The sequence below is a fragment of the Mus musculus genome, chromosome 7, assembly GCF_000001635.26.
Source record: "Mus musculus strain C57BL/6J chromosome 7, GRCm38.p6 C57BL/6J".
Taxonomy (NCBI): domain Eukaryota; kingdom Metazoa; phylum Chordata; class Mammalia; order Rodentia; family Muridae; genus Mus; species Mus musculus.
The window spans coordinates 13,825,171-13,851,096 of record NC_000073.6 but is presented as its reverse complement, the minus strand read 5'-3'; the positions used below and the strand labels follow the sequence as shown (position 1 = coordinate 13,851,096).

Sequence of the window (25,926 nt, the reverse complement as noted above, 5' to 3'; positions counted from 1 at the left end):
CTTCATTTTACTTGAGTTTCATGTGTTTAGGAAATTGTATCTTATATCTTGATTATCCTAGGTTTTGGGCTAATATCCACTTATCAGTGAGTACATATTGTGTGAGTTCCTTTGTGAATGTGTTACCTCACTCAGGATGATGCCCTCCAGGTCCATCCATTTGGCTAGGAACTTCATAAATTCATTCTATTTAATAGCTGAGTAGTACTCCATTGTGTAAATGTACCACATTTTCTGTATCTATTCTTCTGTTGAGGGGCATCTGGGTTCTTTCCAGCTTCTGGCTATTATAAATAAGGCTGCTATGAACATAGTGGAGCATGTGTCCTTCTTACCGGTTGGGCCATCTTCTGGATATATGCCCAGAAGAGGTATTGCTGGATCCTCTGGTAGTACAATGTCCAATTTTCTGAGGAACCGCGGTTCCTCAGACGCAATTTTTAAATTGCATTCCTTAAAAGAATTAATGCACTTTAAATTTACTTTACTTTCACGTGTGTGAGTGTTTGCATAAATGATTGTTTACCTCATACATACTGGGGCCTATAGAAGCCAGAATAGATCATAGAATTCCCTGGAACTATAGCTACAGATTGTTGTGAGTGGCATATGGGAGAAAAGAATGGAACGTGGATCCTCTAGAAGAACAATTGCTTTTAAACACTGAGCCATATCATGCCTCTCTTATTTCAGGGTCTGTTTGTAAAATGAAAAATCTTGTCCAGCAAGAGATGCTTATGCCTTGAATTCTATGAAATACAGGTTTCCAATGGTCTAATCTCTTGGTTTTTCTGCTATCATAATCAGACCTGGTAGTTCAGAAGAGACAAATTTGTTAGAAAGGAACTCAAAATGATGCTCTATTTTCATCTGATTTATTCTGTAGTGTTAATGCCCATTATTTTCTCCAAAATGATATCTGGTGGAATATGAAAATAATGGGCCTAGTCTAATTTTTATCCACACAAAAAAATACCTCAGATATTGAGGACTGTTGATTCCTAAAATTAATACTGAAGACATTTTGAAAAGGTATATGGAAACTTTATACATTAGAAGCTTCCTAAAAGTAAATAAAAATTACTTAAGTGATGTTATGATATATGGGACAGACAATGCCCCAACTAGAAATTATACACTACCAAGTAAAATCTCCAGTAGTAAGAACTGGTAAAATCTTGTGAGTTGTTAGATAAATAGGTCTAATATGACCCCTAAACATTACAGACTATTGTCAATGCTATTTATTGCTTACATCCATAATATGATGGTAAGGTCCTATTTCTGATGACATGAGGTAATTTATATCATTGGACGTGGAGAAATTGAGCTGGTATCCAACCAGATGCTTCAGCATTTTTTTTTTTGACAGAATACAAACGAGATTTAAAATGCTGCATTAAAAGCACCACAAATAAAACATTTGGGTACCTACAATGAATGTTCTATTTGGAAGTCAACACTATAGAGAAGAATGCACAATGCTTGTTCACTCTCCTCACTCTACTTGCTGTTTTTCATTATAAAGTATTCTTCATTATAGAGTGGCAGTTGTATCTTTGTGACTATAAGCCCAACTATTGTGCTAATTAAAGTATATCAGAGTTTTGTTTAAAATACTTTAAACACCTGCAATAAACTACAGAATTTGCCAAGAATAGAGGTACTCTGGATAGCAATCAAAAGGTTTCAAATATGAACGCAATCCATAAGAACAATAACAACAATATCAGACAATTTTCTTTCAAGAAAAATAGACCAATTGCTACAAGTTATTACGTGAAGATAGTATTTTGAAGGCTTAGTCACAGGTGCCTGTGGAATTTGCCACTGGGTTTCTGCTTCATGCCTGGAGAACCTTGGGAAAAGAGGTACTACCACAACAGAATGACATTTGTAGTGTAGAATACTGGAGTTAGAGACCTGAGGTTGATGGCTAAAATCACATTCCTGTGTATTAAACTGTTACATCTTAATTATTCATACAGCTCAATGTTCCAATAGCACAAAAATAGAGAACAGCATCTCAAAATTTGTCTCATTTCAAGTTCAGTTCCAATGCTTAACCATTTTCTTTTTTTGCCATTATTTTCTGGAGGCAAGTCCTTGTTTACAATCTGATGGCATTCACACTGTGATAGTTTCCAAAGATACTGTATGAAGAGGATGCTGAAGGCGATCACTATGAACCATATGGCCACATAAGGACTCTTGCATTCACCAATTTGGACACACTTCCAAAGTATTATCAATAGTCCAGTTTTATTCCTGTCCAGGATGCTGTGTGCCAGAGATCAGATATAAGCACACATAAATATAAGGAGTAAGATTACAGTCAATAGACTCTGAAAATTGATAATTGCAGGCATAGCAAGGTCGGTGCTGGTTCAGCCAGATCATCATTCTGGCTAGGGAAAAAGAGAAGGCCCAGATGATTTATCTTTATTGGTTGTCATTAATAGTGCTAGAAGTTACTGTACACACTACAGGAGAAGGAAAGACATCATCAGTCTTATATAATGATGAACTCTGTGACCTGTAACAGTGACATATCTTCAAGACATATTGGTGCAATAATGGCATAAGTGTTATGGGAATGACCAACAACTATTTCATTGAATTTAAATACAATGTCATGAGATGGAACCCACACCTGACAATGGTAATGAAGCCAAGACCCTTATGGTAAATACATTCTACTAAATCAACATAGCAATAAAATGACTCAAAGGGAGACAACTCTGAAATAGAAATCCTAGTAAAGAAATCAAAAACCATAGATGCAAGCATAAGCAACAAAATGAAAGAGATCAAAGAAAGAATGTCAGTTGCAGAAGATTCCACAGAAAATATAGACACAACAAACAAAGAAAATGCAAAATGCATAAAGATCCTAACTCAAAACATCCAGGAAATCACACAGTGAGAGGACCAAACCTACAGATAATAGGGATGGATGAGAATAAGGATTTTTCAATTTAAAGGGCTGGTAATTATCTTCAACAAAATTATAAAAGAAAACTTCCTTAACCTAAAGAAAGAGATGCCCATGAACATAAAAGAATTCTACAGAACTCCAAATAGACTAGACCATAAAAGAAATTCCTTCTAACACATAATAATCAGAACATCAAATGCACTAAACAGAGATAGAATATTAAAAGCAGTAAGGGGAAAAGGTCAAGTGTTTCAGCCACAGGGCTTAGCTTATACGTTATATAAGTAAGATTGGCTTTTTGATGACAATGATATAGTAATATCCATTGTACATTAGAGATTGAACCCTGTTTGGCCTATATATGTAGTTCCTGAATATTTCAGTGTGATTTTTCACTTTATTTCTTACAGCTGCCCAGGATCACTGTGTTCTGGTCCACATCCTTGTACTCTATCTAATGTAGTCTGAGGTGGGGAAACATCAGCATCACCTACTGCATGAGAATCCCATCTTCACATTTCAGCAAGTCCTCCAGGATTTGTCAGGTAAAATATGTTCAAAGAGTGTTTAGTCAAAGAAAATCTCAATCACTGGACACTGACCTTGGCCTTGGAACTGAAGAAAGACTTAGAGAAGAGATGGATGGGAAAATGGGAGGTTATGAGTCGTGGTCCTTCCTTATTGATTAATGCAGGATATCCTCTATCAGTCTCTAGCCAAGGTGAGCGGTCCCAAGTGGGCACAGTTTGGATCCACTTTGGATCTCCCTTGGTCTGAATCAAGCATACAATCTCTATCAACCAGTTTGTTTCTGAATGAAAAAGAAAAGTGACTGTCTCTCATTTCAACATTACTTGTGAACAAGCCTCAAGTAGAATATATGCCCATACAATTTACAGTGCTGCCCAATTTCAAGCACACAGACTTGTGTTCACAATGTCCGTGTGACATAAGTGAAAACGTATATTCACTCATCATATTCTAGATTTCATTTGCAAAACCTTATACACAGTAAACAGCAACCTGTCAATGAAATATCTCCTCCAGGCCTGGGCCAACAACATTCTACATTCTGGTGGAATTAATTTGTATCTCATATATTTCAGAATGTTATAATCATAGCACATGCCCTTTGAGACTACATCCTTTAATTTAATTCACTGTCATTGAGAGGCCCCCATGCAGCAATATATGACTGAGTACTTCTTCTTTTTAAGGTGAATCAATTCCCTTGTACATTTTTATCACACACAGTTGATTTGTGTTTATCTGCTCATTTGTCACTGGATGTTTCTCTAGCTTCCTTCTCTGAGATATTGTCTGATACTTTTTCTCTGTATTCCCACTACCTATGGAATTTCTGTGTCATTTTCCTTTATATGTCAACAACCTAATACTTACTCAATGTTCATTGCTTCTTCCACACAGCAATCATCTATATCACCAAACTACCATGATGTTGCTTTTTGCTTTCTTGAGTTTTCTGATTCTTTCTATGTCCTGGACAAGGTCCATAGGAATTTTACCTGAAACTGTTCTCTCCTCCACATATCCTCACATACATATCTTTAACTCTTAATGTTATTTCTTATATTTATTCTCATAACTCTCACTCTTCTATCTCTTCTTCAGACAGAGGAACCAATGGCATATTCTGCCTCAAGGAGCACTATCATTGTCCTTGTGCCATAGCTGATCTCCTCTGCCCACATAGGTCAGATAGAGTGGAACAAATCTCCATGCCCACAAGTCATTTTACACATTAATATATAGAACACTCTACTCATCACACAAAATTAATTAGGATCAAAGTACTAAGCTCCCTTATACATTTCAGAAATAGTATTACTGATTGTCCTTACCTGACTTGGGGTAAGTCAATATCAACAAGTCTTCTTCTTTCACCACAAACCTATTACGAATATCTTCCAAAATTTCTCTTTGATATGATATGGCAGGAAAAGCTATCCCTTCAAACCAAGTATAATCTGATATCATGAATAGCTCCTTGTAGATGCTGTTAGAATTCCAGCCCAGGACACCTATTCAGCTTATAGCAAATGCTGAGAGGTAAGATTTAGTGCAGGTAAAAAATCATTAACATTCTCTTGTTTGTTGTGAAATATTTACTGATAGGAAGAAAGAAATACTGTCACCTACAGTCAAAGGTTACTCTATTGAGCAATTTTAAAGTTGTACAAATAACATTCTGCAGAATTTGTGAGACCAAGTTCATGACCCCAAATCAGAGACTCAGTAAGATGTAATAGGACATAGAAAAAGAAGTTAATTTAAAATGTCTAGCAATACAATTTCGCTTTCAAAATGATTTTGAATTTGGAGAAAAATGTCAGAGATCATACAGAACCTTTCCATGGACTTTCTTTCTTTCTTTCTTTCTTTCTTTCTTTCTTTCTTTCTTTCTTTCTTTCTTTCTTTCTTTCTTTCTTTCTTTAAAATAGTGGTTGCTTTTGAGAAATTAATAGTACATTAAATGCCCTTCTTCTTCCCCTCAATCCTTCCCTCCTTTTCCCACATTTTTGATCTCTTCTTTAATATTTGCTGCAATTTATATATGCACACATGTATAGTCAACCTACTGACTCCATGCTTTTTAGCTTGTATGCAATGTATCCTGAGGTGTACAGTTGAGATTAGAAAAATAGATGTGAGATTTCATCTTCAGAAATGGCCTATTCTCTGTATCTTAACAACAATTGATAGGAAGTATTTCTTCTTATAGGGTAAAATCATATAGAATTTTCCCTGGCCTCTTTAGTATACCTACTAGTGCGATTATGCTGGTTTGTTTGGGTAACTATACTGTTAAGAGTTCATGTGTCTATTTTCCTGTTGTGTCCAAGAAAGACATATTCTATCAACAGGAACCTCGGGCCTTTGGGGGAATTCTATACCCTCTTCTGTGACTTTTTCTCTGAACCACTTAGGTTGTAAGGATTTATTTCAGATATATCAGTTGGGGGTGTGTACCTTTCTGTTATTATCTACAGTTTGGCTCATTTTGCATCTTTGCCAGAGTAACCATATGTTGCAAAACGAAGTATATTTGACAAGGGGAGAGAACTGCATTTACCTGTGGGTATAAGGTCAAGTACTTAGAAAACAGTTTGAAATTACACTGGTTTAGGGAACTGTTTGTAAAGAGACTCATGGGGTTTTGCTTTTTCCATTCCCACCTGGTTGTTTATAATACCAGACATGGCTCCCCTTTTTTGAATAGGCTTAAGGTCTAAATATATAGCCTGTGTTCCCCCCAAGATAAAAGTGCTACTGTTTTTCTCCTTTGGATGTCTTGCCAGTCAAGTCATTCTTCAGGCTCACAGGCTTCATACCTGCATAGTTTGAGTGATTGTTCCTCTCCCTGGCAGAATGAGCAAGGTCTTACTTTATGAAAACCATTTCACTTGCAAGAAATTAGCTCAGTTCCTCCAAATTTTGTGTCTGAAGTGCATCTCCAAGTTCTGGGAGGCAACCAAGGGCATCATAGCTGATGTTTTTTGGGGGGATTCTCAGATTTTCCTAACTACTTTAGAGAATATTTCTCATGCATGATATTGGGATTTTGATATATAGTCCACAGTTCTTGTGGAGAACATTATCATTCCAAATGGAAAATATCTTTAAACAACATATTAATGTTTCACACATATATATTTATTATATGTGATTTTAGATAAATACTGGATAATATGATTTTCTATGTTTTTTTAAAACATCTATGGAATTATTTATCCTTTTGTCACTTCAATTACTGTGCATCAGACCTGTGTCCTGTGTCCAAAATACACTCCATTCTATTTTCCCCATTTTTCCCTTTGTAACACCTGTGTGCTATTTCAGTGTCTAGAATTTCTCTCCCAAATAATACCTTTTAACTTTCCTGGTTGCTGTGGTTACTCCAAGTTATAAGCACACAGTTACAGATTCAAAGCCAGAACACACAAATCTCTTCTAGATCCACCTGTTTGCCTAAAAATTTCATGATGTCATTTATCTCCACAGCTAAGTAGATTTTCATTGTACATATGAACCACAGTTTCATTAGTCATTTATTAGTTGAAGGATATTTAAGTTGTTTTTGTTTTCCAGTTATTATTACTAGAACAGTAATAAACATGGCTGAGAAACTATTTGTAGAGTAATATATCAAGTCCTTTCACATTTGTCAAGGAATATTGTATACGTGCCATATGATACACTTTTCACACTGATTTTCAGAGTGACTTCATCTGATTGAAATGCAGTTAAGTTCGTGAGGGTTGCCATTTACCAAATTATTACAATCATTTATCTCACCTGCATTTGTTGTAAGTTTTTTGTTTGGTCATATTATTTCTGATTAGAGTAGATTAAACCTCAAAATAGTTTAATTTTTATTACCTTACTTGCTAAAGTTTTTGACCAATTAAGAAGGTATATTCTACTTCTTATATATTTTTATTTCTTCTCTTGTGAAGAAATAAAACTGGCCAGAGGTAAAGGTCAGTATTTTTCATAATTTTATTAGATATTTTCTTCATTTATATTTCAAATGCTATCCCTAAAGTCTCCTATACAATCCCCCTGCCCTGCTCCTCTACTCACTCACTCCCACTTCTTAGCCCTGATATAACCCTGTACTAGGGCATATAAAGTTTGCAAGATCAACAGCTCTCTATTCCCAATGATGCCTGACTAGGCCATCTCCTGCTTTAATTTGCAGCAAAAGACATGAGTTCTGGGAGTACTGGTTAGTTTATATTGTTGTTCCAACTATAGGGTTGCAGACCCCCTCAGCTTCTTGGGTACTTTTTCTACCTCCTCCATTGGGGGCTCTGTGTTCAATCCAATAGATGACTGTGAGCATCCACTTCTATATTTGTCAGACACTGGCATAGCCTCACAAGAGACACCTATATCAGGATCCATTCAGCAAAATCTTGCTGGCATATGGAATAGTGTCTGTGTTTGGTGTCCCATTAAATGATAGATCCCTGCATGGGGCAGTCTCAGGATAGTCCATCCTTTGGTCTCAGCTACAAACTTTGTCTCTGTAACTCCTTCCATGGGTATTTTGTTCCCTATTCTAAAGAGAAATGACGAAACCACACTTTGGTCTTCCTTCTTCTATAATTTCTTGATTTTTGCAAAATGTATCTTGGGTATTCTAAGTTTCTGGGCTAAATCCACCTATCAGTGAGTCCATATCATGTGAATTTTGGGGATTTGGTTACCTCACTAGGATGATATCCTCCAGATCCATCCGTTTGCCTACGAATTTCATAAATTTATTGTTTTTAGTATCTGAGTAGTACTCCATTGTGTAAATGTACCACATTTTCTGTATCCATTCCTCTGTTGAGGGACAAATGGGTTCTTTCCAGCTTCTGGCTAATATAAGTAAGGCTGCTATGAACATAGTGGGACATGTGTCTTTATTACCATTGGAACATCTGGATATATGTCCAAGAATGTTATTGCTGGATCCTCCGTTAGTACTATGTCCAATTTTCTGAGGAACCACCAAACTAATGTCCACAGTGGTTGTACATGCTTACAATCCCACCAAAAATAGAGGAGTGTTCCACTTTCTCCACATTCTGGCCAGCATCTGCTGTCACATGAATTTTTGATCTTAGACATTCTGACTGGTGTGAGGTGGAATCTCAGGGTTGTTTTGATTTGCATTTCCCTGATGATTAAGGATGTTGAACATTTTTTCCAAGTGCTTCTCAGCCATTCGATATTCCTCAGTTGAGAATTTTTTCTTCATCACCGTGTCCCATTTTTAAATAGAGTTATATGATTTTCTGAAGGCCATCTTCTTGAGTTCTTTATATACATTGAATATTAGTACCCTATCTCATTTAGGATTGGTAAAGATACTTTTCTAATCTCTTGGTCGCCTTTTTGCCTTATTGACAGTGTCTTTTGCCTTACAGAATCTTTGCAATTTTATTCGTCATTTCTCGATCTAACAGCACATGTCTTTGCTGTTCTGTTCAGGAATTTTTCCCCTGTGCCCGTAACTTTTAGGCTTTTCCTTACTTTCTCCTCTATAAGTTTCAGTGTCTCTCATTTTATATGAGAGTTCCTTGATCCACTTAGACTTGAGCTTAGTACAAGGAGATAAGAATGGAACAATTTTCATTCTTCTACATGATACCTGCCAGTAGACACAGCACCATTTGTTGAAAATGCTGTCTTTTTTTTTCCCACTGGATGGTTTTAGCTCCCTTGTCAAAGATCAAGTGACCATAGGTGTGTGGGTTCATTTCTTGGTGTTCAATTCTATTCCATTGATCTACCTGTCTGTTGCTGTACCAGTACCATGCAGTTTTGTTTTGTTTTGTTTTGTTTTGTTTTGTTTTGTTTTGTTTTGTTTTTTAATCATAACTGCTCTGTAGTACAGGTTGTGGTCAGTCATGGTGATTCTACCAGTGGTTCTTTCATGGTTGAGAATAGTTTTTTGCTATCCAAGGTTTTTTGTGATTGTAGATGAATTTGCAAATAGCTCTGTCTAATTCTGTGAATAATTGAGTTGGTATTCTGACAAAGATTCAATTGAATCTGTAGATTTTTTTGGCAAGATAGCCATTTTGACTATATTAATCGTGCCAATCCATGAGCATGAGAGATCTTTCCATGTTCTGAGATCTTCGATATCTTTGTTCAGAGACTTGAAGTTCTTATCATACCAATCTTTCACTTCCTTAGTTGGAGTCATACCAAGGTATTTTATATTATTTATGACTATTTTGAAGGGGATTGTCTCCCTAATTTCATTCTCACCCTGTTTATCCTTTGTCTAGGGAAAGGCCACTGATTTGTTTGAGTTAATTTTTTTATCCAGCTACTGCACTGAAGCTGTTTATCAGATATAGGAACTCTCTGTTGGAATTTTAAGGGTCATTTATATATACTATAATATCATCTGCAAATAGTGATATTATGACTTCCTCCTTTCCAATTTGAATCCCCTTGTTCTCCTTTTGTTCTCTAGTTGTTCTGGCTAGGACTTCAAGTACTATGTTGAATAGGTAACGAGAGGGTGGGCAGCCTTGTCTAGTCCCTGCTTTTAGTGGGATTGCTTCCAGCTTCTCTGCATTATTTTGATCTTGGCTACTGGTTTACTGTATATTGCTTTTATTATGTTAATTATGGGCCTTGAATTACTGATGACTTCCTGATTTCCATGAATATGTGCTGGATTTTGTCAAATGCTTTCTCAGCATCTAATGACATGATCGTGTGATTTTTGGCTTTGAGTTTGTTTATATAGTGGATTATGTTGATGAGTTTTCATATATTAAGCAATCCCTTCATTCTTGGGATGATCCTTGCTTGATCATGAAGGATGATCATTTTGATGTGTTCTTGGATTTGGTTTGTGCAAATTTTATTGATTATTTTTGCATTGATATTACTAAGGGAAATTGGTCTGAAGTTCTCTTTTTGGGTAGAGTACCTTCTATTTCTATTTTTGTGGAATAGTTTGAGGAGTAATGGAATTATGTCTCCTTTGAAGGTCTGATAGAACAGTGAACTAAACCCATCTGTTCCTGGCCTTTTTTTTTTTTTTTTTTTTGGGTGGGGATATCAATGACTGCTTCTATTTCTTTAGGCAATATGGGACTTGGGTAGATTGTTAATCTGATCGTGATTTAACTTGGTTGCCTGGTATCTGTCTAGGAATTTGGTGATTTCATCCAGGTTTTCTAGTTTTGTTGAGTATAGACTTTTATACTAGGATCTGATGATGCTTTGCATTTCCTTAGGTTCTGTTGTTATATATCCTTTTTCATTTCTGAATTTGTTAATTAGGGTACTGCCCCTGTGCTCTTTAATTAGTCTGGATAAGGGTTTATCTATTTTGTTGGTTTTCTTAAAGAACCAGCTCCTAGTTTGGTTTATTTTTTGTATAGTTCTTTTTGTTTCCACTTCATTGATTTCAATGATGAGTTTGGTTATTTCCTGCAGTCTATTCTTCCTTTGTGAATTTGCTTCCTTTTGTTCTAAAGCTTTTAGATGTGCTGTCAAGGTGTTAGTGTATGCTCTCTCTAGTTTATTTTTAGTGGCACTCAGAGCTATGATTTTCCTCTTAGGACATCTTTAATTATGTCCCATAAGTTTGGGTATGTTGGGGCTTCATTTTCATTAAACTCTAATGATCAAAATCTAAGGTGACAGCAGATTCTGATGAGGATGTGAAGAAAGAGGAGCACTTCTCCATTGTTGGTGGGATTGCAAGCTGGTACAACCACTCTAGAAATCAGTTTGGCAGTTCCTAAGAAATTTGGACATAGTACAAACAGAAAATCCATCAATACCTCTTCTGGGCATATACCCAGAAGATGTTCCAATTTATATTAAGGAAACATGTTCCACTATGTTAATAGCAGCTTTATTTATAATAGCCAGAAGCTGGAAAGAACCCAGATGTCCCTCAGTAGGTGAATATATACAGAAAATGTAGTACATTGACACAATGGAGTACTACTCGGCTATTGAGAACAATGAATTTATGAAATTCTTGGGCAAATAGATGTGTCTGTAGTATCCTGATTGACATAACCCAATCACAAAAGAAAACACATGATATGCACTCACTGATAAGCAGATATTAGCCCAGAAACTTAGAATACCCAAGATATAATTCACAAAACTGATGAAACTCTAGAAGAAGGAAGACCAAAGTGTAGATACTTCCTTCCTTCTTAGATTTGGCAGCACAATACTCATGGAAGGAGTTACACAGACAAAGTTCAGAGCTGAGACATGAGTAAGGACCATCCAGAGACTGTCACACAAGGGGACCCATCTTATAAACAACCACCAAACCCAGATGCTATTGAGTATGTCAGAAAGATTTTGCTGACAGGACCCTGATATATGTGTCTCTTGTGAAGCTATGCCAGTACCTGGCAAATACAGCAGGGGATGCTCACAGTCATCTATTGGATGGAACACAGGGCCCCTAATGAAGGAGCTAGAGAAAGTACCCAAGGAGCTAAAGGGGTATTCTACCCTATAGGAGGAACAACAATGTGAACTAACCAGTGCCCCCTTGAGCTAGGTTTCTAGTTGCATATGTAGCAAAGAATGGCCTAATATGCCATCAATGGGAGGAGAGGTCCTTGGTCTTGCAAAGATCATATGCCCCAGTACATGGGAATGTCAGGGCCAGGAATATGGAGTGGGTGGATTGAGGATCAGGTCAGGGGTACTGCTGCCTTGCTCATTACGCCATGGAGAGGAACAATCACTCAAACTATGCAGGCATGAAGCCTGTGAGCCAGAAGAATGACTTGACTGGCAAGACATCCAAAGGAGAAAAATGGTTGCACTTTTATCTTGAGGTGATCAAAGGCTATATAATTAGACCTTAAGCCTACTCAAGAAGAGGGGAGCCATGTCTGGTATTATAAACATAAAACCAGGTAGGAATGGAAAAAGCAAAACCCCATGAGTCTCATTACCAACAGTTCCCTAAATCAGTGTAATTTCGAGCTGTTTTCTAAGTACTTGACCTTATACCCACAGGTTAATGCAGTTCTCACCCGTTGTCAAAAATACTTCTTTTTGCAAGATATGGTGACTCTGGCAAGGATCCACAATGGACCAAAATGTAGATAATAACAGAAAGGTACACAACCCCTACTGATATATCTAAAATAAATCCCTACAACCTAAGAGGCTCACAGAAAAAGTCACAGAAGAGGGTACAGAGTTCCCTCAAAGGCCAAGGTTCCTGTTGATAAAATATGTCTCTCTTAGACACAACAGGAAAATAGACACATGAACTTTTAACAGTATAGTTACCCAAACAAACCAGCATAATCGCACTAGTAGGTATACTAAAGAGGCCAGGGGAAATTCTATATGATTTTACCGTATAAGAAATTCTTCATATCAATTGTTGCTAAGATATGGAGAATAGGCTCTGTCTGAAGATGAAATCTCACATTGATTTTTCTAATCTCAACTGCATACATCAGGATGCATACAAGCTCAAATGCATGGATTCAGTAGATTGACTATACATGTGTGCATATAAATAGCAAAAAATATTAAAGAAATGATCAAAAATATGGAAAAAGGAGGGAAGGTTTGTGGGGAAGAAGAAGGGCAGTTAATGTACTATGAGTTTGTCAAAAGCAACCACTTTAAAAAACAAAGAAAGGAAGAAAGAAAGGAAGAAAGAAAGAAAGGAAGGAAGGAAGGAAGGAAGGAAGGAAGGAAGGAAGAAAGGAAGAAAAGAAGAAAGAAAGAAAGAAAGAAAGAAAGAAAGAAAGAAAGAAAGGAAGGAAGGAAGGAAGGAAGGAAGGAAGGAAGGAAGGAAGAAAGAAAGAAAGAAAGAAAGAAAGAAAGAAAGAAAGAAAGAAAGAAAGAAAGAAAGAAAGAAAGAAAGAAGGAAATTCCATGGAAAGGTTCTGTATGATCTCTGTCATTTTTCTGCATATTCAAAATCATTCTGAAAGCTAAATTATATTACTAGACATTTTAAATTAACTTGCATTTCTATGTCCTATTACGTCTTCCTGAGTCTCTGATTTGGGGTCATGAACTTGGTCTCACAGGTTGTACAGAATGTTATTTGTACAACTTTAAAATTTCTCAATAGAGTAACCTTTGACTGTAGGTGACAATATTTATTTCTCCACATCAGTAAATATTTCACAACACATAAGAGAATGTTAATGATTTTTTACCTGCACTATAAATCTTACCTCTCAGCATTTGTTATAAGTTGAATAGGTGTCCTCGGCTGGAATCCTAAGAGAACCTACAAGGAGTTATTCATGATGTCAGACTATAATTGGTTTGAAGGCATACCTTTTCCTGCCATATCATATCAAAGAGAAATTTTGGAAGATATTCGTAATAAGTTTGTGGTGAAAGAAGAAGACTTGTTGATATTAACTTACCCCAAGTCAGGTAAGGACTAATTCTGAAGTGTATAAGGGAGGTGAGCACTTTGATCCTAAACCATTTTGTGTGATGAGTAGGGTATTCTATATATTAATGTGTAAAATGACATGTGGGCATGGAGATTTATTTGTGTGTGTTCCACTCTATCTGACCTATGTGGGCAGAGGAGATCAGCTATGGCACCAGAATAATGATAGTGCTCCCTGAGGCAGAATATGCCATTGGTCCCTCTCTCTGGGTAAGAGATAGAATAGTGAGAGTGATGAGAATAAATACAAGAAATAACATTAAGAGATAAAGTCATGTATGTGAGGATATGTGGAGGAGAGGACAGTTTCAGGTAAAATTCCTATGGACCTTGTCGAGGACATAGAAAGAATCAGAAAAACTCAAGAAAGCAAAAAGCAACATCATGGTAGTTTGGTGATATGGATGATTGCTGTGTGGAAGAAGCACTGAACATTGAGTAAGTATTAGGTTGTTGACATATAAAGGAAAATGACACAGAAATTCCATAGGCAGTGGGAATACAGGGAAAAAGTACCAGACAAAAATCTCAGAGAAGGAATCTAGAGAAACATCCAGTGAAAAATGAGCACATAAACAAATCAACTGTGTGTTGTAAAAATGCACAAGGGAATTGATTCACCTTAAAAAGAAGAACTCGGTCATATATTGCAGCCTGGGGGCTTCTCAATGACAGTGAATTAAATTGAAGGAGGTAGTCTCAGAGGGCATGTGCTATGATTATAACAATCTGAAATATATAAGATACAAATTTATTCCACCAGAATGCAGAATGATGTTGGGCCAGGCCTGGAGGAGATATTCCATTGACAGGTTGCTGTTTACTGAGTTTAAGGTCTCTGTTTTGCAAGTGAAGTCTAGAATATGATGAGTGAATATACTTTGCACTTATGTCACACAGACATTGTGAACACAAGTCTGTGTGCTTGAAATTGGGCAGCACTGTAAATTGTATGGGCATATATTGTACTTGAGGCTTTTTCACAAGTAATGTTGAAATGAGTGACAGTCACTTTTCCTTTTCATTCAGGAACGAACTGGCTGATTGAGATTGTATGCTTGATTCAGACCAAGGGAGATCCGAAGTGGATCCAAACTGTGCCCATTTGGAACCGCTCACCCTGGATAGAGACTGATATAGGATATTCTGCATTAATCAATAAGGAAGGACCACGACTCATAACCTCCCATCTTCCCATCCATCTCTTCTCCAAGTCTTTCTTCAGTTCCAAGGCCAAGGTCAGTGTCCAGTGATTGAGATTTTCTTTGACTAAACACTCTTTCAACTTATTTTACCTGACAAGTCCTGGAGTTCTTGCTGAAATGTGAAGATGGGATTATCATGCAATAGGTGATGCTGATGTTTCCCCACCTCAAACTATATGAGATAGAGTGCAAGGTTGTGGACCAGCACACAGTGATCCTGGGCAGCTGTAAGAAATAAAGTGAAATATCACACTGAAACATTCATGAACTTTATATATATAGGCCAAACAGGGTTCAATCTCTAATGTACAATGGATCTTACTATATCATTGTCATCAAAAAACCAATCTTACTTATATAACGTATAAGCTAAGCCCTGTGGGTGAAACACCTAAGACACAATTGCTCATAGGGGAAGAAAACTGACCAGGCATCAATGTTCAAAGATCAGTTATATATACAGAGTCATCACGTGTGTAGCTGTTTATTGAGATCAGTAGCTACAGGAATCTCCCATGAAATGGAAAGAGGATCAGTAGAAGGAATCAGAGATATCCACATACTGACCTTTCACAGGTGCTAGTTAGTAAGAAAGTTTTGTGTAAATTCCTCCATCCATAAAAACTATAAAAAGTTTATGCTGCAATTACAAAGACAAACTTAAAATAATCTCTCACTGAAATGGTACAATGTTTGTGGCCATTCATATATATGTGTGTGTCTTATCTGGATTTGGAAAATTTTGACCAGGGAAACTGAAGCTTAAAGGGATGAATTCTATATTTCTGGCAGAGCCTCTCAGGAGGCTCTCAGTTCCTGACAGCGTGCACTTCTTGACATTGAAAAAAGTGTCTTGGTTTGGTTACTGAATATAGGATGGATCCACAGATGGAGCAGTACCTGTATTGTCTTTCATTCAGTCTCTGCTCCACACTTTGTCTCCATGTTTCCTCCCATGAGTTTTTTGTCCCCCCTTTAAGAAGCATGGTAGTACCAACACATTGGTCGTCCTTCTTCTAGAGCTTCATGTGGTCTGTGAAATATATTTTGGGTATTCTGAGCTACTGGGCTAATAATCAATTATCAGTTAATGCATACCATTTGTATACTTTTCTGATTGGGTTACCTCACTCAAGATAATATTTTCTATTTCTATTAATTTTGCTATGAATTTCAAAAGTCATTGTTTTTTATTGATGAGTAGTATGCCATCATGTAAATGTATCACCATCTCTGAATGGTTTCCTCTGTTTAAGGACATCTGATATATTTCCATATTCTGTCTCTTATAAATACAGCTGCTATGAACATATCCTTGTTATATGTTGTAACATCTTTTGGATATATGCTCAGGAGTGGGTCCTCAGGTAATACTGTGTCCAATTTCCCTAGAAACCACCAGACTGATTTCCAGAGTGGTTGTACCAGCTTGCAATCCCACCTGCAATAGAGGAGTGTTCCTCTTTTCCATTTGTCCTAATGACAGTGTTCTTAGCATTACAGAAACTCTGCAATTTTATTAGGTACCATTTGTCAATTCTTGATCTTTGAGCATAAACCATTTCTGTTCTGTTCAGGAACTTTTCTTTTGGGCCCATGTATTTTAGGTTCTTCCCCACTTTATCTTATATAAGTTTCAGTGTATCTGGTTATATGTGGAAGTTCTCAAAACACTTGGAGTTGAGCTGTGTAAAAGTAAATAAGAATGGATCAATTCCCAGTGTTCTACATGCTGATAGCCAATTAAACAGGCATCATTTGTTGAAAATGCTGTCTTTTTCCCAATGGATGGTTTTAGAAGCTTTGCAAAAGATCAACTGAACACAGGAGTGTGGGTTCTATTTTGGGTTTTCAATTCTATTCCATTAATTCACCTGAATTTAATTGTACCAATAGCATACAGTTTTTTTTTATCATTATTGCTTATAGCACAGCTTGAGATCAGGGATTGTGATTCACCCAGTAGTTCGTTTATTGTTGAGAATAACTTTTGCTATCCTTGGGAAGTAGGAGTGGATGGTTGGGTCAGAAAATAATTTTATTGAAGCAGGGGGAAGGAGATTGGATTGGGGGTTTACAGGGAGGAGGTGGGAAGCTGAAAAAGGGGATAACATTTGAAATTTTTACAAAAATATTCAATAAAACTATTTAAAATTTCTAAGAGGACTTAGAGAGATGACTCAGCTGTTAAGAGTACTGGCTTCTCTTGCAAAGGACCTAGGTTCAGTTCCCAAAACCCTTATGGTGTCTCACAGCTCTCTGCAACTCTAGTGTCAGGGCATCCAATTCCCTTTTACTTAATATCTGTGGGTTTCTGTCCACATATGGAGTGCAAAAATGAATGTGTGCACTCAGACATGCATAAATCAATATTTTTGAAGTTAAAAAGATGAGATGTAGAATAATTGATACAAAATATGAAGTTCCTTTTATTAAAAATGATTACTTTGGGGTCTGGAGTGTTGGCTCCAAGGTAAAGAGCAGTAATTGCTTTTCCAGAGGTACTGACATCAATTCCCAGCAACAACATGGTGGCTCATGACCATATGTAATGAGATCCAGTGCCTTTTGGTATGTCTGAATACAGCGACAGTGTACACCTATATATAAAATAAAGATTTCTTTTAATTTATTTCTTTTATGTTTTGACATTTTATAATAAAATATAATTATATACATCATTTTCCCCTACCATATTTTCCCTGAAAAATTAATATAACATTTTTTCTCCCTCTCAAATTTATGTTTTCTTTTTTCATTAATTTATGTTGCATACATATGTACATATAAATATACATATATATTTCTAAATATATTCCTACATTTATGTATTCCTATATAGACACATATTTACGAGTTTCTAATGTATACAGTATATATTCATAAACAAATAAATAATCAATATATTCCTAAATGAATCTGTATATCCCAAAACACTTCAGTGGATTTTTCACAGTCACTACAGATTTACTTGTATGTATATTTTACAGGCTTGGCATTTGGTGTTGGATAACCAATTTTTATTGTAATCTCTAGAACTGTCGAATCAATCTCTTTCTTTTTTACACTATTAATAAACTAGTCATTTTGTTGTTACATTTTTACAAATCAAATAAAATTAGAAAAGGGGAATTATGACTATAGATTTTTCACTTGTGTATATGTTTTCCCACATAAAAATAGCAAATGTAATTAGAAATCATCAGATTTTAGAATATATCATGTAAATTATGACAGTTAAAAGGTGAGGAATAACTGATGACCTTCGTTTACATTTTTATCCATTCAAGGCGATCTATCTCGTGAGAAATCCCAGAGATATTCTTGTGTCTGGTTACTTTTTCTGGGGTAACACAAACCTTGTGAAGAATCCAGGGTCACTCGGAACTTATTTTGAATGGTTCCTCAAAGGAAATGGTGAGTAAACTGTGAAATATAGGAGGGGAAGAAACTCAGAGACATTAATTTTATTAATTAATTTATTAATTAATAAATTTATTTATTCATATTATATAAGTTTATTTATTTATTTATTTATTTATTTATTTTTTATTTATTTATGTCGCAATATACAGCACCACTCTCCCCTTAATGACCCCTACTCACAGCTCCTATCCCCATCCTCTTCTCTTCTGTGAAGGGATAGTTGCCCTAAGGTAACTCCCTACCATGACAAAATTCTCCCCAGGACTTGGTGTGTCTTCTCCCACAGAGACAAGACAAGGCAGCCCAGATAGAGGAATAGGATCCACAGACAGGAAACATGTTCATGGAGAGCACCAGCTCCAGTTGTTGGGAGACCTGCTCAAACACCAAGTTGCAAACCTGCTACATATGTGCAGGGCCCCTAGGTCTAGCTCTGGATAACTTTTTGGTTGGTGGTTCAGTTTCTGAGAGTGCTAAAATGTCCAGGTTAGTTGACTCTTCTGGTCTTCATCTGGAGTTCTTAACCCCATTGGGTACAACAATCCTTTCCCCAACTTTTCCAAAAGACTTCCACAGCTCTAACTAATGCTTGGCTGTGGACTTACACATCTCTGTAATTCAGCTGCTAGGTGGAGCCTCTCAGAGTACCGTTATTATGGGCTCTTGAAGGCAAGCATATCAGAGTATCAGTAATAGTGTCATGGATTGTTTCTTGCCCATGGTGTGTGTCTCAATTTTGGCTAATCAATTATTGCCCATCATTTCCATCTCTGCTCCATCTTTGTTTCTGGACATCTTCTGGTTAGGTCACATTTGGGGCCAAAGGTTTTCTGAATGGGTTGCTATTCTTATCCCTCCACTGGGAAATCTACTTGCCTACAGGAGGTGGCATTTCAGGCTCCATGTCACTTACTGTTAAGAGTTTTAGATAGAGTCACCACCATGGAGACTCTGGAGCCTCCCCAGTTGCAGGTCTCAGAGTATTCTTTTAAAAAGACAAAGTGAGAGATAGCTTAGGATGGACTTGAAAGCTCTATATAGATTTGGATGACCTTGAAGTGTGGTTCCTTCTTCTGCTACCTCTTAAGTTCCAAGACTAAAAGCATCTACTGTATACTCTACTTATTTGGTGCTGGGGCTCAAACCCACAATTTCATGTATGATACCTAACTTGCCTTCATCTCTAGATTTTTAATATTCTGTACGCTTATTTTTTTAATATATTTTTTATTATTACGTATTTTCCTCAATTACATTTAGAATGCTATCCCAAAAGTCCCCCATACACTCCCCCCCCCAATTCCCTACCCACCCGTTCCCATTTTTTGATCCTGGCATTCCCCTGTACTGGGGCATATAAAGTTTGTGTGTCCAATGGGCCTCTCTTTCCAGTGATGGCTGACTAGGCCATCTTTTGATACATATGCAGCTACAGTCAAGAGCTCTGGGGTACTGGTTAGTTCATAATGTTGTTGCACCTACAGGGTTGCAGATATCTTTAGCTCCTTGGATATTTTCTCTAGCTCCTCCATTGGGGGTCCTGTGCCCAATCCAATAGCTGACTATGAGCATCCACTTATGTGTTTGCTAGGCCCCGGCATAGTCTCACAAGAGACAGCTATATCAGGGTCCTTTCAGCCAACGCTTGCTAGTGTATGCAATGGTGTCATCGTTTGGAGGCTAATTGTGGGATGGATCCCTGGATAAGGCAGTCTCTAGATGGTCCATCCTTTTGTCTCAGCTCCAAACTTTGTCTCTGTAACTCCTTCCATGGGTGATTGTTTCCAATTCTAAGAAGGGGCAAAGTGTCCACACTTTGGTCTTCATTTTTCTTCAGTTTCATGTGTTTTGCAAATTGTATCTTATATCTCGGGTATACTAAGTATCTGGGCTAATATCCACTTATCAGTGAGTACATATCCTTTGAGTTCTTTTGTGATTGTGTTACCTCACTCAGGATGATGCCCTCCAGGTCCATCCATTTGCCTAGGGATTTAATAAATTCATTATTTTTAATAGCTGAGTAGTACTCCATTGTGTAAATGTACCACATTTTTTGTATCCATTCCTCTGTTGAGGGGCATCTGGGTTCTTTCAACCTTATGGCTATTATAAATAGGGCTGCTATGAACATAGTGGAGCATGTGTCCTTCTTACCGGTTGGGACATCTTCTGGATATATGCCCAGGAGAGGTATTGCGGGATCCTCCGGTAGTACTATGTCCAATTTTCTGAGGAACCGCCAGACTGATTTCCAGAGTGGTTGTACAAGCTTGCAATCCCACCAACAATGGAGGAGTGTTCCTCTTTCTCCACATCCTTGCCAGCGTCTGCTGTCAACTGAATTTTTGATCTTAGCCATTCTGACTGGTGTGAGATGGAATCTCAGTGTTGTTTTGATTTGCATTCCTCTAATGATTAAAAAAAAATTCTGTAGGCTCCATTTTATCTCTCTACGTTCAACAAGTCTATGGGCCCAGGATGCATCATCATTTCAACACTGATTGCGAAGTCTTTCTGTTCTCACACCACCACAGTACAGGACACAGTCACAGATTGCTCCATGCCATAATATTTAAGCACCATTTGAAGTATCTAGTCTTTACAGACCTAATCTTGATATTGACATTGGTCATCATTTGAGTAAGAAATGGCCCACATAGGCCCTCAAATTTCAACACTTGGTTCCCAATTGGTGGCACTTTTTCAGAATGTTTATGAGGCACAGCCTGGTTGGAGAAAGTATTCCATTCAAGGTGGGCTTTGAGAGAATAAACACTCAAACCAATTCCAGTACACTCCTTTTTTTCCTGCATGTAGTTGAGGAAATGAAATCCCAGCTTTCCATTCCCATCGTTCTGCCTGACACAAACAAGTTCTCTCTTCCTTAAGTTGCCTTATTTTTATGTTTTTTTAAAAAATTGGATATGTATTTCATTTACATTTCCAATGCTATCCCAAAAGTCCCCCACATGCTAACCCACCCAATACCCCACCTACCCAACCACACTTCTTGGCCCTGTCTTTTCCCTTTACTGAGGCATATAAAGTTTGCATGACCAATGGTCCTCTCTTTCCACTGATGGCCAACTAGGCCATCTTTTGATTCATATGCAGCTAGAGTCATGAGCTGGAGGGGGGGGTCGTTCTGGTTAATTCATATTGTTGTTCCACCTATAGGACTGCAGATCCCTTTAGCTCCTTGGGTACTTTCTCTAGCTCCTCCATCGGGGGCCCTGTGATCCATCCAATAACTGACTGTGAGCATACACTTCTGTGTTTTCTAGGCCCCAGCATAGTCTCACAAGAGACAGCTCTATCTGGGTCCTTTCAATAAAAACTTGCTAGTGTATGCAATGGTGTCAGCGTTTGGAAGCTGATTATGGGATGGATCCCCGGATATGGCAGTCTCTAGATGGTCCATCCATTCATCTCAGCTCCAAACCTTGTCTCTGTAACTCCTTCCATAGGTGTTTTGTTCCAAATTCTATGAAGGGGCAAAGTGTCCACACTTTGGTCTTTAATCTTCTTCAGTTTCATGCGTTTAGCAAATTGTATCTTATATCTTGGGTATCCTAAGGCTAATATCCACTTATCAGTGAGTATATATGTATATGAGTTCCTTTGTGATTGGGTTACCTCACTCAGGATGATGCCCTCCAGATCAATCCATTTGCCTAGGAATTTCATAAATTCATTTTTTCATAGCTGAGTAGTACTCCATTGTGTAAATATACCACATTTTCTGTATTCATTCCTCTGTTGAGGGGCATCTGGGTTCTTTCAACCTTATGGCTATTATAAATAAGGCTGCTATTGACACAGTGGAGCATGTGTCCTTCTTACCGGTTGGAACATCTTCTGGATATATGCCCAGGAGAAGTTTTGCGGGATCCTCCAGTAGTACTATGTCCAATTTTCTGAGGAACCACCAGACTGATTTCCAGAGTGGTTGTACAAGCTTGCAATCCCACCAACAATGGAGGAGTGTTCCTCTTTCTGAACATCCTTGCCAGCATCTGCTGTCCCCTGAATATTTGATATTAGCCATTCTGACTGGTGTTAGGTGGAAACTCAGGGTTGTCTTGATTTGCATTTCCCTGATGATTAAGGATGTTGAACATTTTTTTCAGGTGCTTCTCAGCCATTCGGTATACCTCATGTGAGAATTCTTTGTTCAGCTCTGAGCCCCATTTTTTAATGGGGTTATTTGATTTTCTGGAGTTCACCTTCATGAGTTCTTTATATATATTGGATATTAGTCCCCTATCTGATTTAGAATAGGTAAAGATCCTTTCCCAATCTGTTGGTGGTCTTTTTGTTTTATCCTTTCATAAGCTTTGCAATGTTATGAGGTCCCATTTGTCGATTCTGGATCTTACAGCACAAGTCATTTCTGTTCTATTCAGGAATTTTACCCCTGTACTCATATCTTCCAGGCTTTTCCCTACTTTCTCCTCTATAAGTTTCAGTGTCTCTGGTTTTATGTGGAGTTCCTTAATCCACTTAGATTTGACCTTAATGAAAGAAGATAGGAATGGAACAATTCGCATTATTCTACATGATAACCACTAGTTGTGCCAGCATCCTTTGTTGAAAATGCTGTCTTTTTTCCACTGGATGGTTTTAGCTCCCTTGACAAAGATCAAGTGACCATAGGTGTGTGGGTTCATCTCTGGGTCTTCAATTCTATTCCATTGGTCTACTTGTCTGTCGCTATACCAGTACCATGAGGTTTTTATCACAATTGCTCTGTAGTACAGCTTTAGGTCAGGTATGGTGATTCCAACAGAGGTTCTTTTATCCTTGAGAAGAGTTTTTGCTAACCTAGGTTTTTTGTTATTCCAGATGAATCTTCAGATTGCCCTTTCTAATTCATTGAAGAATTGAGTTGGAATTTTGATGGGGATTGCATTGAATCTGTAGATTGCTTTTGGCAAGAGAGTGTTTTTTACTATATTGATCCTGCCAATCCATGAGCATGGGAGATCTTTCCATCTTCTGAGATCTACTTTAATTTCTTTCTTCAGAGACTTGAAGTTCTTATCATACAAATCTTTCACTTCCTTAGTTAGAGTCATGTCAAGGAATTGTATATTATTTGTGACTATTGAGAAGGGTGTTGTTTCCCTAATTCCTTTCTCAGCCTGTTTATTCTTTGTCTAGAGAAAGGGCATTGACTTGTTTAAGATAATTTTATATCCAGCTTCTTCATTGAAGCTGTTTATCAGGCTTAGGAGTTCTCTGGTGGAATATTTAGGGTCACTTATATATACTATCATATCATCCACAAAAAGTGATATTTAGACTTCTTCCTTTCCAATTTTATCCCCTTGATCTCCTTTTGTAATCTAATTGCTCTGTCTAGGACTTCAAGTACAATATTGAATAGGTAGGGAGAGAATGGGCAGCCTTGTCTAGTCCATGATTTTAGTGGGATTGCTTCCAGCTTCTCACCATTTACTTTGATGTTGGCTACTGGCTTGCTGTAGATTGCTTTTATCATGTTTAAGTATGGGCCTTGAATTCCTGATCTTTCCAAGACTTTTATCATGAATGGGTGTTGGATTTTGTCAAATGTTTTCTCTGCATCTAACAAGATGATCATGTGGTTTTTGTCTTTGAGTTTGTTTATATACTGGATTACTTTGATGGATTTCCGAATATTGAACCATCCCTGCATCCCTGGGAAGAAACCTACATGGTCATGATGGATGATTGTTTTGATGTGTTCTGGGATTCAGTTAGCTAGAACTTTATTGAGAATTTTTGCATCGATATTCATAAGTGAAATTTGTCTGAAGTTCTCTATCTTTGTTGGGTCTTTTTGTGGTTTTCCTATCAGAGTAATTGTGGCTTCAAAGAATGGATTGGGTGGAGTACCTTCTGTTTCTATTTTGTGGAATTGTTTGTGAGGAACTGAGATTAGATCTTCTTTGAAGGTCTGATAAAACTCTGCACTAAGCCCATCTGGTCCTGGACGTTTTTTTGGTTTGGAGACTATTAGTGACGGCTTCTATTTCTGTAGAGGATATAGGATTATTTAGATCATTAACCTGATCTTGATTTAACCTAGGTACCTGGTATCTGTCTAGAAACTCTCCATTTCATCCATGTTCTCCAGTTTTGTTGAGTATACCCTTTTGTAGAAGGATCTGATGGTGTTTTTTAGATTTCTTCAGGATCTGTTGTTATGTCTCCCTTTCATTTCTGATTTTGTTAATTAGGATGCTTTCCCTGTGCCCTCTAGTGAGTCTGGCTAAAGGTTTATCTATCTTGTTGACTTTCACAAAGAACCATCTTCTCCTTTGGTTGATTCTTTGAATAGTTCTTCTTCTTTCCACTTGGTTGATTTCACCAGAGTTTGATTATTTCCTGCAGTCTACTCCTCTTGGGTGAATTTGCTTCCTTTTGTTCTAGAGCTTTTAGGTGTGTTGTCAAGCTGCTAATGTGTGCTCTCTCTAGTTTCTTTTTGGAGGCACTCAGAGATATGAGTTTTCCTCTTAGAAATGCTTTCATTGTGTCCCATATGTTTGGGTATGTTGTGGCTTCATTTTCATTAATCTCCAAAAAGTCCTTAATTTCTTTCTTTATTCCTTCCTTGACCAAGGTATCATTGAGAAGAGTGTTGTTCAGTTTCCACATGAATGTTGTCTTTCTATTTTTTTGTTGTTGTTGTTATTTAAGATCAGGCTTAGTCCATGGTGATCTGATAGGATGCATGGAACAATTTCAATATTTTTGTATATGTTGAGGCTTGTATTGTGACCAATTATGTGGTCAATTTTGGAGAAGATACAATGAGGTGCTGAGAAGAAGGTATATCTTTTTGTTTTAGGATAAAATGTTCTGTAGATATCTGTTAGATCCATTTGTTTAATAACTTCTGTTAGTTTCCTTGTGTCCCTGTTTAGTTTCTGTTTCCATGATCTGAAAATTGGTGAAAGTGATGTGTTGAAGTCTCCCACTATTATTGTGTGAGGTGCAATGTCTGCTTTGAGCTTTACTAAAGTTTCTTTAATGAATGTGGCTGCCCTTGTATTTGGAGCATAGATATTCATAATTTAGAGTTCCTCTTGAAAGATTTTACCTTTGATGAGTATGAAGTGTCCCTCCTTGACTTTTTTGATGACTTTGAGTTGGAAGTCAATTTTATTAAATATTAAAATAGCTACTCCAGCTTGTTTCTTCAGACCATTTGCTTGGAAAATTGTTTTCCATCCTTTCATTCTGAGGTAGTGTCTATCTTATTCCCAGAGAAGAGTTTCCTGTAAGCAGCAAAATGTTGGGTCCTCTTTGTATAGCCAGTCTGTTAGTCTATGTCTTTTTATTGGGGAGTTGAGTCCATTGATATTAAGAGATATTAAGGAAAAGTAATTGTTTCTTCCTATTATTTT

General features: G+C 37.2%; 1 protein-coding gene and 2 pseudogenes across 1 annotated transcript in view; 1 reads left to right on the top strand and 2 right to left on the bottom strand.

The window, feature by feature from the left end:
- Positions 1-1,976: 1,976 nt before the first annotated feature.
- On the bottom strand, positions 1,977-2,369 carry Tmem167-ps2 (annotated as a pseudogene).
- Positions 3,470-4,990, bottom strand: Sult2a-ps2 (sulfotransferase family 2A, dehydroepiandrosterone (DHEA)-preferring, pseudogene 2; annotated as a pseudogene).
- Positions 13,687-25,926, top strand: part of Sult2a1 (sulfotransferase family 2A, dehydroepiandrosterone (DHEA)-preferring, member 1) — a 41,165-nt gene continuing 28,925 nt past the window's right edge. Inside the window, exons 1-3 of the mRNA NM_001111296.2 lie at positions 13,687-13,876; positions 14,928-15,136; positions 18,394-18,520. Of these exons, the coding sequence (NP_001104766.1) occupies positions 13,741-13,876; positions 14,928-15,136; positions 18,394-18,520 (472 nt within the window). The 5' untranslated portion in view covers positions 13,687-13,740. The remainder of the gene's footprint in view (positions 13,877-14,927; positions 15,137-18,393; positions 18,521-25,926) is intronic.